This window comes from Engraulis encrasicolus, chromosome 24 (genome assembly GCF_034702125.1).
Source record: "Engraulis encrasicolus isolate BLACKSEA-1 chromosome 24, IST_EnEncr_1.0, whole genome shotgun sequence".
NCBI classification, from domain to species: Eukaryota; Metazoa; Chordata; class Actinopteri; order Clupeiformes; family Engraulidae; genus Engraulis; species Engraulis encrasicolus.
In genome coordinates, this window is record NC_085880.1 from 48,921,146 (window position 1) to 48,931,145 (window position 10,000).

Genomic DNA, 10,000 nt, shown 5'->3' on the forward strand with positions numbered 1-10,000 from the left:
AATGAGGGAACACGAACAACACTGGGGCACGCTCCCTGCAGTGTACCACTCCATGCTGAAAGCGTGGGTTTTGACTTTCAAAGTGCGGAGGACGGACAGCTCTTTGACGGAATGGCTTCTGGGGGAGCCATTGTTTTTCAACCCCTGCCTGAGGAGCAGATTCTTTTCGTCAGCAAGTGTCCGGAACAGACTGTCTTCCATGGGATGTACCGTTTTGGCGCACCTGAGGGATGGAACTGAATGGATGACGGCAAGCCAGCTGCAGCGCGTCACCGGGATGTGCTCCTTGAGAGTCCTGGAGGGGATTCTTGAGGAGGTCCGGTGTGCACTTCCTGGGGCTTGGAGGGAGGCTCTCCCGTCGTGCGTCGCTAGTTCGCAGTGGAAGGCGACATACAGGTTTCCTAAGGTTGAGGTTTCTGCCGCTTTTGAGGAGACCTCACATGAAGAGACACTTGTTTGCCTGGACTCCCAAGGGAGAAGGGAATTTGTCGAGTTCAGTAAAAAGGCACTGTATGCGGTGTCAGTTAAAGTGAGACACCAGAGGGTGCTGGGCCGAGCTGGGGCAGGGAGGTGGTCAGAAGTGTTTGGGCTGGGCTTTCCACCTAGAGGTTGTTGGCGGGCCCTGTACAAGCCTCCCATTGAGAAGCGTACAGCTGATCTACAGTGGAGGCTTGCTCATGGGGCTATAGCAACGAACAGACACGTGGCACACCTTAATCCAGCAACAGGGAGGGGTTGTCTATTCTGCGGGGAGGAGGAGACTATAACCCATTTGTTTTTAAGTTGTGAGAGGCTAGGAGGTCTTTTTCAGTGGCTCAGGGGAGTGTTGGGAGGGTTTGGGGAGGGCTTCTCAGAGTCTCTGTTTATTAGTGGGCCTAAATACAATGCGAATGTCAAGAAGGAGGTCTGTCTGGTAAATTTTCTATTAGGCATGGCAAAGTTGGCCATTTGGCTGACCCGCAAGCAGAAAATGCTGAACCTGGTGTATGTTGACCCCTTAGAGGGTTTCTTGGGAATGGTGAAAAGTCGCATCAAGGTGGAATACATGTATTATCACTTGGTCAATGATTTGGAGAAATTTTCAAACGTTTGGTGTGTGGGGCGGGTGTTGTGTGAGGTTGGGGGGGACGGGGAGCTGATTGTGAACATATAGGGGGGGTGTTGGTCTGCTTTTGAGCAGTGGCTGTACTGTGCCAATGATGGCTGAATGGTGTTAATAAAAGGCTTTTAAAGGTCTCTCTCTCTTTATCTCTCTCTCTGTATCTCTCTCTCTCTCTCTCTCTCTCTCTCTCTCTCTCTCTCTCTCTGTATCTCTCTGTATGTCTGTATCTCACTGTATCTCTCTTTCTCTGTATCTCTCTCTGTATCTCTCTCTCTCTCTCTCTCTGTATCTCTCTCTGTGTATCTCTCTCTCTCTATCTCTCTCCCTCTCTGTATCTCTCTCTCCACACCTCATCTCTATACTACCACTCTCTGCGTCTCTAAGAATAGATTTGTTTAAAGTAATCTGCTGTGGTGTATACATACAATGTAGAGTGTCTAAGAGGTGTGTGTGTGTGTGTGTGTGTGTGTGTGTGTGTGTGTGTGTGTGTGTGTGTGTGTGTGTGTGTGTGTGTGTGTGTGTGTGTGTGTGTGTGTGTGTGTGTGTGTGTGTGTGTGTGTCTGTGTGTGTGTGTGCGCGCGTGTGAGTGTCCAAGAGATGGGTGTTTTATACAAGGGAAGAGTGTGGGGATGTGGGGATCATATGTTAACTAGAGGCTGTGTGTGTGTGTGTGTGTGTGTGTGTGTGTGTGTGTGTGTGTGTGTGTGTGTGTGTGTGTGTGTGTGTGTGTGTGTGTGTGTGTGTGTGTGTGTGTGTGTGTGTGTGTGTGTGAGAGTGAAAATATCAGCTCAGCTTTCCAGGAGGACTGTGTGGGATGGAGTGGGTAGAGGATGGGGATGGGGGATGGAGTGGGTAGAGGATGGGGATGGGGATGGAGTGGGTAGAGGATGGGGATGGGGGATGTGGGATGGAGTGGGTAGAGGATGGGGATGGGGATGGGGGATGGAGTGGGTAGAGGATGGGGATGGGGATGGAGTGGGTAGAGGATGGGGATGAGGGATGGAGTGGGTAGAGGATGGGGATGGGGATGGGGGATGGAGTGGGTAGAGGATGGGGATGGGGATGGAGTGGGTAGAGGATGGGGATGAGGGATGGAGTGGGTAGAGGATGGGGATGAGGGATGGAGTGGGTAGAGGATGGGGATGGGGGATGGAGTGGGTAGAGGATGGGGATGGGGGATGGAGTGGGTAGAGGATGGGGATGGGGGATGGAGTGGGTAGAGGATGGGGATGGGGATGGAGTGGGTAGAGGATGGGGATGAGGGATGGAAGAATTTGAAGTGGCCCCTCGAAGGAAAACAGTTCCTCACCCCTGGTGTAGAACCTTAGTAGACCTCCCTCCCGAAGCCTCATACAGTATCGGCAGAGAGAGTAGAGAGAGAGAGGTTCCATTGGCCCATTGTTTCCTGGTTCTATTATGCCCCCCTTAGGCAGACCTAGGCAGACCTAAGGACTGTTCTATTCATTGTAGGAGCATTATGACATGGCCCTTTAGGCAGACCGGAACCTGGTCGCGTTAGGTGCCCATAGAAACCTATTATGTTGGCATATCTCTATTAAAGAATCTCTGGTATTGGCAGTGCTGAGCTATTGGTCTGGTCCTTTCACTGGAGTGTTGACTTAGCCACTGTTGCACCCGAACGCGGTCAATGAACGAAAGTTCATGAACGAGTTCATATTTTGAGCGAACGTGAACTGAACGTACACTATTTACAAGATGATGAATGAACTATGAACGCCTTCATTCTGGAGCCCATGAACGACACGTTCATTAATTCATCATTCCGTTCATTCCGTAGTTACCAGATTTCATTAATATTCCTGCAGATACCGTGACTCAACACGTGTGCCAGAGAGTCTAGTATTATGTCTAATCCATTGTATCTGACAGCGTCAGACACCATTCTCTCAGACTGTCTTTCGTCTCGTGCAAAGAGGCGGGACCAAGCAAACAGCAGGCATAGCTCTACTTAAAATCAGAGCGGACAGCAACCAGCCAGCAATGTGCGAGTTTTCTGACTTCCCGGTGACTTTTTAGATTAACGCCTCTAGCGACCGTCTTCAGGGCGTTTGGAATAAGTGTGGAGTGCTCTCGCTTCACTATTTAAGTTAAAATGCGCCGCGCGCAGCACCAACAACAACAAGAGAAATCTGTCGACTGGCATGTTGCGGGATGGCAAATTTTGCGCATGAGACAGAGAACAACAGTGCAGGAAAACGTTACAGAATCCACCCATCCGTTTTAAGTCCAGTCCATACAGTAATCGAAAAGAAGTGAAATCGCTCAGCACACACAGTGTCTAAACAACAAACACTGTAAAGACTACTAGGCCTACTGATAAACCACTCTTAATGCAAAACTAAAATACAGTAGACTAATATCTAACAATATCATTGTTAAAACTAATTAAATATGGGCTTTATCAATTAGGCCTACACTTTTTTCAACATGGGGGGTGAGCTGTGAACTGAACTATGAACTAGTAGAAAATTAACTTTCCCAACACTGCAGAAAACACAGTTAAGGACTATACTCTCTATTACTACTAATAATAATAAACCGCTGCTCTAATGCACAACTAAAATACTGTTATATCCAGCAATGCCCTTGTTAACACTAATTAACCCATTAAATAATGTGGAGCATTTATATCTGCTTTGTCATTGAATTTTGATTTTTTTTTTGTTACATTTTTTTTGGGGGGGGGGGGTGAACTGAAATGAACTAGTTCACTTATTATGTGAACTATGAACGAACTAGTTCATTTTGAAAAAAATATGAACTATGAACGAACTAGTTCATTCTGAGAGCTGTGAACTTGAACTAGTTCACGTACAAAATGAACTTTCCCAACACTGGACTCAGCATCTGCATATGTTGTTCTGTATATTCCCTGTGCACTTTGTATCTGCTCGTGATGTTGGCTATATGGTTATGTCCTCGACTGTAAAGCCTGCGGTATGCTTTCTGTAGGATACACGTGCGCTGGCACGATTCGTTCATGAGCGCGTCAACTTCCGTTGTTCATGTCAGTTTTACGCGCGTTAGATACTGCAACCAAACACGTTACTAGCACAGGATCTCCTCAGTTCCACTCGTACCTTTTGACGTCATGGCGACTGTTGTCCAGGTGACAGAGGAGGAGCTGGAGGGAGGAGCCTGAAGCCAGCAGCAGGAACTTGTCCAGGTAGTAGAACTGAGCAGCACGCACCGGACCGAAGACATCACTATCCTGAGGAGACACACACACACACACACACACACACACACACACACACACAAACACACACACACACAGAACTGAGCAGCACGCACCGACCCGAAGACATCACCCTGAGGAGACACACACACACACACACACACACACGCACACGCACACACACACACACACACACACACGCACACACACACACACACACATCACTACCCTGAGCAGCACGCACCGGACCGAAGACATCACCACCCTGAGAGGAGACACACACACACACTCATCACTGAGGACTTACACACACATCACCTCCCTGAGGACACACACAGACACACACACACACACACACACACACACACACACACACACACACACACACACACACACACACACACACACACACACACACTTCGCCACCCTAAGCAGCGCACACCGAGCCAGAGAAGACATCACCACCCTGAGAGGACACACACACACACACACACACACATCACCACCCTGAGAGGACACACACACACACACACACAATGTCAGGAGATGTTACACACTGACCCACACAACACATAACTACCCTGAGAGGACACACACACACACGCACAGATGCACACACTCTCACACACACACACAGACATACACACACACACACACACACACACACACACACACACACACACACACACACACAGAAGGACAGGAGATATTATGCACTGACCCACAGACATCACCACACTGAGGAGACACACACACACATCTGTTTGCATCCACATGTACCTCCATCTTGTGTACCACCACACAGCCCTGCAAAGGTCAAAGTGCAGTAACGCCAACACTGAAACTGACAAGTCCGACTGGCAGACAAAGATGCGTCCGTCTACGCACTGCCGCCTTGTGGACATAGGGGGGAATTACAATTAAGAATGTGTTTCAGACGAACCGACCGACAGACAGACAGACCAACGGACGGACATACCCTCTTGTAGAGATGCTAGGATGCATCTAAAAATGTCTGCAAAGCCTACTTGGCATTAGGTTTGATATTGTAGTTACTGCAGATTTGACATAGCAATATCTCTGAAACGTGACACATTTGGACCACAAGGCTTTGGCACAAGATAAAGGAGGTGCTATGAAGACCATTTTCAGTATAAACACAATTTTGACAAAACATGTCGTGACTGCACTCTGCCTTTGTAGAGCAGCATACTGTACAGCAGGGCTATTCAATTGGGGGCCCGAGGGCCACATGCGGCCCAGATGCAGTCCACATGCGGCCCAGACGTGGCCCCCAACTGAAGCAGTATACATTTCAGTTTTGTTACTGCAGTACAACACATTATTTGCTTGTGAATCTTCTGCTTGTCTTATACATTCACATTCAATGTGGTTAAGTTTTAGGTTAGAGGAACATGTTTAAAATTTGCTTGTGGACTACTGATTTTAAGTGTCATTTCAGTGGTCGTGATGTCTGAAAATGTGTGGCCCGACTGCAGTTCTTGGTTTTGAAATGTGGCCCGGATGAAATTCTAATTGAATAGCCCTGCTGTACATCCATCCATGCATCTGGCATGCTCTCTCTCCTGACTCCGCTTAACTGGCACTTATTATATAGTGTGACGTCATCGGTCGAATGCTCCATTCATTTCAACGGGGCTCCCCAACGTTCGCACGTCTGTTATTTTTCGATAACGGACGGGTTGGTCTATAACAGACCGCTGTCAATGGCAACAAGACTTTTTACTGCTAAAGCGACTTTTCAACAAGACTCTAATCAGCTGCTGTGATAGACAACACCTGTTGTCCTGGCTACCTAGCTGTTGCCTAGCGGTGTTCCACAACGGCACTGTTTTGTTTTGCGCAGCTACAATCTTTTGACATGAAAAACTATAGGGCCTAATAAACTTAACATTAAATAGGCCTAAAGAAATGTCCCCGCCATGTGTGAATCATTTAAGTATATCCATATAATAAGCGGGTTAACGTTCGGCGAGTCGGTCGCTTTGTGGAATAGCAGCACTTCAGAGAGAACAAGACCACTCCGCTCCGCGTCGGGGTCTAAAGATTCTTTCTGTCGTGCTGCTATTCCACGGTAGCGACCTTCTCGCCGAACGTTAACCCTTACTTAGTGCTTTCAAATTATCCCTCCTGCTTACTCTGCTCTGCTTAATTGCTACACCTGCTTCTCACTCTGCCTCCTCATTGGCCAGCCAGCTGCACCACATTCACTCTGCCATTAACCCCTGTATATAAAGCTCTGGTTTTCAGTTTCTCTCCATCAGACCGTCTGTGAACTTTCTCCTGATTCCTGTTCCCTGGCAAATCTACTCTGACTCCTGTTGACGAACCCGGACCTGATCTCCAGTCCTTGAAAACCAACCTAGCCTGATTATCATCAACGTTCAAATCTCTTCGAGACTTTGTCTGACCAAGAGCATAACAATTTTTCCCAAACGGCACGGTTGACCTGCCTCCCTTGGTTTGCTTATGGTTGTTTGCTTCCTGACAAAGTGAAAGGAGTTCCCATATTTGCGGGAACTCAGAAAGTACTTGCATTGCTCTTGACCTGACTAGTTGCAACGCCGAAGGTGTTGCGTCACTAGTGGGGCACGGCCTGGCTAAAACCCACCTGCCTTCTGTCCTCGACACCTGCTCCATCCTCTAGCCCGGGAAATCTGACCTGCCTTCTGCCATACAACAACGATTTTGATATTGCCCTGAACTGTGCTTCTGCTCTGGTTAATTTGCCCTGAACTGTGCTTCTGCTCTGGTTAATTTGCCCTGAACCGTGCTTCTGCTCTGGTTAATTTGCCCTGAACTGTGCTTCTGCTCTGGTTAATTTGCCCTGAACTGTGCTTCTGCTCTGGTTAATTTGCCCTGTTGTGTGTGTGTGTTCCCCCCACCAGGACTTCCAGACCCTCCACCACCAGCTTCTACGACGCTTCTCTGTAACTGGACACAGACACACACACACACACACACACACACACACACACACACACACACACACACACACACACACACACACACACACACACACACACACACACACACACACACACACACACACACACAGGCTCCTGGACGCCTGGACTCTCCCACTTCCCTTTCCCCAGAAAATGAAATAAACACTCAAACGTGACGCAACTGTGGTCTTCTTCTGTCTGGTCCGTGACACCATCCATCCATCCATCCATCCATCCATCCATCCATCCATTCATCTTTTTGGATGGATCTCTCCATTCCTGCATTCATACAAAGAGTCAATCGCCAAAATCCTTACTCAACAACACTCGAGAAACAAAACAGAATATTATTAAAGCAACACCTGTGTGGCTACCAATGCCTTAAAGGGACAGTTTGGTCAATTTCAACGTGCAGTTGTAATGCTCACACTACCCTGGACTTGTCAGTGCCTGAGATTTTTTTTTCTTCTTCTTCAGCCGTTTCCGAGATCCTGGTCATTGTAATGGGGGCAGCTCTTTGTTTACATTTCAAAAAAAACATTTTTATTTATTCCCAAAAACATCCAAAAGGTTATAAAACATCAGCAGACAACTAGGAAACAGCAGTACCTTTTGGGAAAATATTTGGAGTTGGCCTATGTTTCATTTTTTAAAAATGTAAACAAACGCTGCCCCCATTAGAATGGCTCATATCTCGGAAAGGAAGGCAGTCCACACCTCATCACTTTTACTTTTTAAAATATTGTTGAGTATCCATGGTCATTTCTTGCCCTGGTCTTTCAGCTGTGTTTTTTATTTTAATTTGAATGCATTGACCAATTTCTATTCGGAGGACACTCCAAGACCCACCTCTCCTCTGAAATGTATCTCTCAAAGATCCCCATCCCTTTTGGCTCGCTACACCCCCCGCTCTACCCCTATGCTCTTCTAAATCACACCCCCTGCTCCCCTCTCTAAAATGGGCCCAGACTCTTTACACAGTGTCTCAAACTGCAGCAGGATTTTTTCATTTTTTTTCCCCCAAGTGGAAAAAGAGACTCATGAAAGAATCCTGCTGACGGGAGAGGAGAGGAGAGGAGAGGAGAGAGGAGAGGAGAGGAGAGGAGAGGAGAGGAGAGAGGAGAGGAGAGGAGATGAAAGGAGAGGAGAGGAGAGGAGAGGAGAGGAGAGGAGGATAGAGAGGAGAGGAGAAGAGAAGAGAGGAGAGGAGAGGAGAGGAGAGGAGAGGAGGAGAGGAGAGGAAAGGTAAGGAGAGGACAGAGCTGAGGAGAGGAGAGCAGAGGAGAGGAGATGAAGAGGAGATGATAGGAAGAGGAGAGAAGAGGAGAGGAGAGGAGAGAGGAGAGGAGAGGAGAGGAGAGGAGAGAAGGGGAGAGGAGAGGAGAGGAGAGGAGAGGAGAGGAGAGGAGAAGAGAGGAGAGGGGAGGCGAGGGGAGGAGAAAGGTAGGCGGAGAGGAGAGGAGAGGAGAGGAGAAAGACGAGGAGAGGTGAGGAGAGGAGAGAGAGGAGGAGATGAGAGGAGAGAGATGAGGAGAGGAGAGGTGGGGAGAGATGTGGAGAGGAGAGAAGAGGAGAGTAGTGGATAGGAGAGGAGAAAGACGAGGAGAGGAGAGGAGAGGAGTGAGAGGAGAGAGATGAGGAGAGGAGAGCTGGGGAGAGGAGAAGGGGTTAGAGGAGAGGAGAGGAGAGGAGAGGAGAGGAGAGGAGAGGAGAGGGGGATAGAGGAGAGGAGAGGAGAAGAGAAGAGAGGATAGTGGGATAGAGGAGAGGAGAGGAGAGGAGAGGACAGGAGAGGAGAGGCGAGGCGAGTGTGATAGAGGAGATGAGAGGAGAGGCGAGGTGAGGAGAGGAGAGGAGAGGAGAGGAGAGGAGAGGAGAGAACAAGAGAGGAGAGGAGAGAGGAGAGGAGAGGAGAGAGGAGAGGAGAAGAGAGGAGAAGAGAGGAGAGGAGAGGAGAGGAGAGAAGAAGAGATGAGAGAAGAGGAGAGGGGGATAGAGGAGAGGAGAGGAGAGGAGAGGAGAGGAGAGGAGAGGAGAGGAGAGGAGAGGGGAGGAGAGGACAAGAGAGGAGAGGAGAGTAGAGGAGAGGGGGATAGAGGAGAGGAGATGAGAATAGAGAGGAGAGGAGAGGAGAGGAGAAGAGAAGAACAGAGGAGAGAGGAAAAGAGTAGAGAAGAGAAGAGAAGAGAAGAGAAGAGAAGAGAAGAGAAGAGAAGAGAAGAGAAGAGAAGAGAAGAGAAGAGAAGAGAAGAGAAGAGAAGAGCAGGCATGAAAACGGGTCAGGGGTGAAAAAGGTGAGAAAGGTGCGGCGTGGCGCGGTGGCACGGAGCGGCGCGTGTGCTGCAGCGGTGCGTTCGAATGTGTGGTGTGCAGTGGCGTTTTTGGGGGATAGTGTTGAGTCATACTAGGGGGGTCTGGGAGCATGGTCTCCCATGGGAGAATCTTTAAATGATGAATTTTGAGCATACTGTAGCGACCCAGGGACAGTGAACATAAGAAGAACTGTCAACCATCTTCGTTACTTCATGATTGTCATGCTGTCATGTCTGATGAGGCAGACAGGCAGACAGACAGACAGACAGACAGACAGACAGACAGACAGACAGACAGACAGACAGACAGACAGATAGACAGATAGACAGATAGATAGATAGATAGATAGATAGATAGATAGATAGATAGATAGATAGATAGATAGATAAAATGGGGTTTGGTTCTCAGCCTTTTTAA

General features: G+C 48.4%; 1 protein-coding gene across 1 annotated transcript in view; it reads right to left on the bottom strand.

Moving 5' to 3' along the window:
- Positions 1-10,000, bottom strand: part of wdr27 (WD repeat domain 27) — a 206,146-nt gene that overhangs the window by 131,154 nt on the left and 64,992 nt on the right. The window contains exon 18 of the mRNA XM_063191326.1: positions 4,204-4,334. Within this exon, the coding sequence (XP_063047396.1) occupies positions 4,204-4,334 (131 nt within the window). The remainder of the gene's footprint in view (positions 1-4,203; positions 4,335-10,000) is intronic.